The following is a 5000-nucleotide window of genomic DNA, read 5'->3' as shown; positions in this document are numbered from 1 at the left end:
CCACCCACCCTACATGTAGTATACCACCAACCAACCACCCTACATGTAGTATACCACCAACCAACCACCCTACATGTAGTATACCACCAACCAACCACCCTACATGTAGTATACCACCAACCAACCACCCTACATGTAGTATACCACCAACCAACCACCCTACATGTAGTATACCACCAACCAACCACCCTACATGTAGTATACCACCAACCAACCAACCACCCTACATGTAGTATACCACCAACCAACCACCCTACATGTAGTATACCACCAACTGTAAAGCTTTCTCCACCTCCCTCACCTTCACCTTCTGGGTAAAGTAAGGTAAAGTAAGGTGAGGTGAGGTGAGGTGAGGTGAGGAATTCTCAGAATTCTCCTGATTTCCAGACGTGTAGTTACCTTCCTCCAGAGATGAGGTGGGGTGAGGTAAGGTAAGGGTAGGGTAGGGTAAGGTAGGGTGAGGTAAGGTAAGGGTAGGGTAAGGTAAACTAAGGTAAGGTAAGGTAAGGTAAGGAAAGGTAAGGTAAGGTAAGGGTAGGGTAAGGTAAGGTAAGGGTAGGGTAAGGTAAGGTAAGGGTAGGGTAAGGTAGGGTAGGGTAGGGTAAGGGTAGGGTAAGGTAAGGTAAGGGTAGGGTAAGGTAAGGTAAGGTGAGGCGAGGTAAACTAAGGTAAGGTAAGGTAAGGTAAACTAAGGTAAGGTAAGGTAAGGTAAGGTAAGGAAAGGTAAGGTAAGGTAAACTAAGGTAAGGAAAGGTCAGGTCTCACCTTCACGGCCATGATCAGACCACTGGGCATGTGTCTCATCCTGTCCACCACGCCATACGCCCCTCGGCCCAGCTCACCAATCTGCTCCAGGTCATCAGCCTTCACCACAAAGTTCTGGACGGGGGGGGGGATCAATAGATTATATAATGTAGGTGCATGGCAGGAATAACATCATGTACAGCATTGTGTGTAGTGAGAGAGGGAGAGAGAGAGGGAGGGAGGGAGAGAGAGAGAGGAGAGAGAGAGGAGAGAGAGAGAAGGAGGGAGAGAGAGAGGGAGGGGGAGGGGGAGAGAGAGAGGGAGGGGGAGAGAGAGAGGGAGGGGGAGGGGGAGAGAGAGAGAGAGGAGAGAGAGAGGGAGGGAGGGAGAGAGAGAGAGGAGAGAGAGAGGAGGGAGAGAGAGAGGGAGGGGGAGGGGGAGAGAGAGAAGGAGGGAGAGAGAGAGAGAGAGAGAGAGAGGGAGGGGGAGAGAGAGAGAGAAACAACTCTTTTCATGACAGAATGGTTCAAGTATGTGATTTTTTCCCCTCTCTTCGCTTCATAGGAGAACTGTTTCTAATTTTTTTTTATTTTTTTTAAAAACGTATGTTGCTTTGACTTCAGGCTAATATGTAGGACAAAATAGCAGTTCTCTGTGCCAATGGAAAATTCCACTTATTTGATGAGTTTAAAATAAATATTTTTACTGCCCCAGCAGGCAGTAAAACGCATTCCAGTCTGCCTACAATCAGAAGTGTTCGATCCGGCCGTAATGCTCACTGGGGCGTCCTTTACGGCTCAGGGACCCCTAATTGAGCCAAGCGTTTATGCGAGGAGACCAGAGGACCGTGCTCAACCAGGAGTATACAGCAGGTAAAGGATCTACACACACACGGATGTAAACATGCACTTAAAGCTTGTGTGAGTGCTTCCATGGTGGTGAGGTCATGTGAACGTTGGGGGTGCAGTCAGGGTCCATGCAGTATGAGAGAGACTTTGAGGCATTTGAGGCACATTGAACAAGACTGGTTTAAATCCTACCTTCTCTCCGATGGTCACACACGCTTTGGAATCCAAGTCTCTCGGGGGTCTGGAAGGTAGACAGTCCTTATTGTTGCATCACAATAAATGATGCTCTCAAGGATTTTTTTCTTACAGTTGTTTTTACAGTCTCCAACAAAAGTTACAGCAATCATTAAACTGTTTGAACGTGAAGAAGTGTGTTGTGTCATGTAAACAAAAGTGCCAGGAATGCAGATTTATCATCCCCGGTTATCTATGAAAAGTTAGTTATTTCTTACAGTGGAAATATACTGTAGGCCTACTCTATCAACACTGAGGCCTACTCTATCAACACTGAACGGCAGGGAGATCCGTGGGCAGGTGGGGAACACGCTGTTATCAGTAAACGGGCAGTAAAGGTCACCGTTAACTCTCCTTGTTTGTCAGAGAAGGAATTGGAGCTGAGATCTGAAGCACTGTGTTGATACAGATCAGATAACTCATACCTAGACAACCTGTACCTAGATAACCCATCTTAGTCTAAATTTACTAATTCTGTGGTAATAAGTTAGACGTTCTGGTACTTACTGTAGGCCTAACTCATCAAATTCATCACAAATGGTAACACAATTAACTTAAGATATACAGTACCAGTCAAAAGGTTGGACACACCTTGCCAAGAGTGTGCAAAGCTGTCATCAAAGCAAAAGGTGGCTACTTTGAAGAGTCTAAAAATATAAAACATATTCTGGTTTGTTTAACACTTTTTTGTTTACTACATAATTCCATATGTGTTCCTTTATAGTTTTGATGTCTTCAATATTAATCTACAATGTAGAAAATAATAAAAATAAAGAAAAACCATTGAATGAAAAGGTGTGTCCAAACTTTTGACTGGTACTGTAGATATAGATATAGAACTAACTACCTGTACTAAATATGCAATTATGAAGTAACAAGCCTAACAGTTTTACTCAAAGTAAGCACTTTCTTAATGTACGTATACAAATAAAGGGGCACTCTGTAAAATAAAGGAGTTACCCAGAGTAGGTTGTGATAAAAAATTTTTAAAAAGGGTCTTACACTGCAGGGGGGGGGCGACTGCTCGAACACCTCCTTGTTGAGCCGCAGGCCTGGCTTCCTCTTCGTAGCTGGGGGGGGTGGGGGTGGGGGGGGGGGACAGAGATGAACACTTACTGGGTGAAATAAAAGAGCTCACATAAGTACATCACGCTTCATAATTCACGAAGCCTTCAAGTCAACAAACAAACGGATGAAAAACCAAGTTAGAAGGCAGTCAGGAGAAAGCCAAAATAACTCCTAAACCGAGTCGCTGAGCTGTTTGAAATGTTCCATTGGATGTCGTGTCAGCGGCTACATACTGTACTGTACCGTCCCTGTGGTAGCTAGCAGCTCCATCCCTGTCTGAGACGACACTTACGGTCGGGAGCGGCGAGAGACTCCAGATCCTGATTAAATGAAAAGGGGCCGAGCGAGAGAGAGAGAGAGAGAGAGAGAGAGGGAGAGAGGGGGGGGGGGAGGGAGAGAGAGAGGGGGAGAGAGAGAGAGAGAGAGAGGGGGGGGGGGGGGGGGGAGAGAGGAGAGAGAGAGGGAGAGGGGGGAGGGGGAGAGAGAGAGAGAGAGAGAGAGAGAGAGAGAGAGGGGGGGAGGGAGAGAGAGAGAGAGAGAGAGAGAGAGGGAGAGGGGGAGAGAGAGAGAGAGAGAGGGGGAGAGAGAGAGAGAGAGAGAGAGAGGGAGAGGGGGAGAGAGAGAGAGAGAGAGGGGGAGAGAGAGAGAGAGAGAGAGGGGGGGGGGGGAGAGAGAGAGAGAGAGAGGGAGAGAGAGAGAGAGAGAGAGAGAGAGAGGGAGAGGGAGAGGAATATGTCTGTCTGCCCAGGTGCACACACTCCATCTGGAGAGGCTTCGACGAGGGCTGAACGCCTGGACGCCACGGTAACAGGGCGTTGCGAAGCTGCGGAAGGTTGAGTGCTGGGCCTGGTCTTCACTACAGCATCTGGCTCAAACCCACCCTGGCTGGCTTCAACAGCAGCACTCCTGCGAAGGCAGGCTGGGCTGGGTGCTTGTTATGCTAAGCTAACATACATTCTCTCTCCCTTTCTCTCTCTGTGAATAGGTGACGGTGAGACAGTGCCTCTGGGCAGGGCTTGATGTAGTGGAGGAGCCAGGTGTCACCAGGTGTGTGTGTGTGTGGGAGGAGCCAGGTGTCACCAGGTGTGTGTGTGTGTGTGTGTGTGTGTGTGGGAGGAGCCAGGTGTCACCAGGTGTGATTCATATGTTTATTATGGTTTCACTTCTCATTTTTGGGAAGGTGACATGGCAGTTTGAAGAGCTGATGAGTACTTGGGAGGATGCCACACACACACACACACACACACACACAATAATGATTTACCACCCATAATCACTTTAAAAAGGTGTGACTTTGTGCTGGAAGATAGGAATGTTGCCTCACACTGCTGAAATACTAATAATCTCTTCAGCTCATTGTCAGAGAAAAATTCGGAATGAAACGAACACAAACTCCCTGTGTCCAGCGGTGTCCTGGTTTAATGGAAACAGGGTGTGCCACCCCATCTGTGCTATGTGACCCTCCACCGGTGGCCTCTCTCCGCCTGCCTCCCGGTCTCCGCTTTCCAAAGCAGCTTTGTTGCACCAAAATGTCACTTCCAGCCCCTCCCACACACATCTACACAGACAACAATAGTAACCCAACACCGACGCTTCAAATACAGTACAGTCCACCACCAAACACACGCAACAAAGGACCGGAGGTTTCCGCCCAGTAAGGGTTAAAATACTGAAGACATTCCCGACACCAGTCAACACCTGGCGCTTCCACCGCTGCCTCCAGAGACCGCCTGCTCGCTGCCAAGGCCGTGCCCGGGAGAGAGAACTGGTTAGCGGTTATGGCTAAGCACCAGCACCAGCAGGGCCAGGCTTTCTCTGGAAGTGAGCAAGTGTGCAAACTGTGCTGGCTGGTTGACTGGCTGGTTGGTTGGCTAAATGACTGACTGACTGGCTGACTGACTAGCTGGCTGGCTGGTGATCGTGCAGGCTCAGGCTCAGGCTCAGGCTCAGGCTCAGGCTCAGGCTCAGGCTCAGGCTCAGGCTCAGGCTCAGGCTCAGGCTGACCCAGTCCTGTCCCTACGCCGCCATACCTCCTCAACGCCACCTTGTTGATGGGACAAGACGCGGCACGCTCCATCAACAAGACAGCTCCCCGCTCTCCGCCCA

At 49.1% G+C, this 5000-nt stretch overlaps 1 protein-coding gene across 1 annotated transcript in view; it reads right to left on the bottom strand.

Moving 5' to 3' along the window:
* Positions 1 to 5000, bottom strand: part of map2k6 (mitogen-activated protein kinase kinase 6) — a 19480-nt gene that overhangs the window by 7352 nt on the left and 7128 nt on the right. Inside the window, 4 exon segments of the mRNA XM_083687349.1 lie at positions 766 to 879; positions 1785 to 1833; positions 2829 to 2840; positions 2842 to 2896. Of these exon segments, the coding sequence (XP_083543475.1) occupies positions 766 to 879; positions 1785 to 1833; positions 2829 to 2840; positions 2842 to 2896 (230 nt within the window).

Source organism: Argentina silus (genome assembly GCF_951799395.1).
Source record: "Argentina silus genome assembly, chromosome: 16".
Taxonomy (NCBI): Eukaryota; Metazoa; Chordata; class Actinopteri; order Argentiniformes; family Argentinidae; genus Argentina; species Argentina silus.
This window is presented reverse-complemented; position numbering and strand designations above follow the sequence as displayed.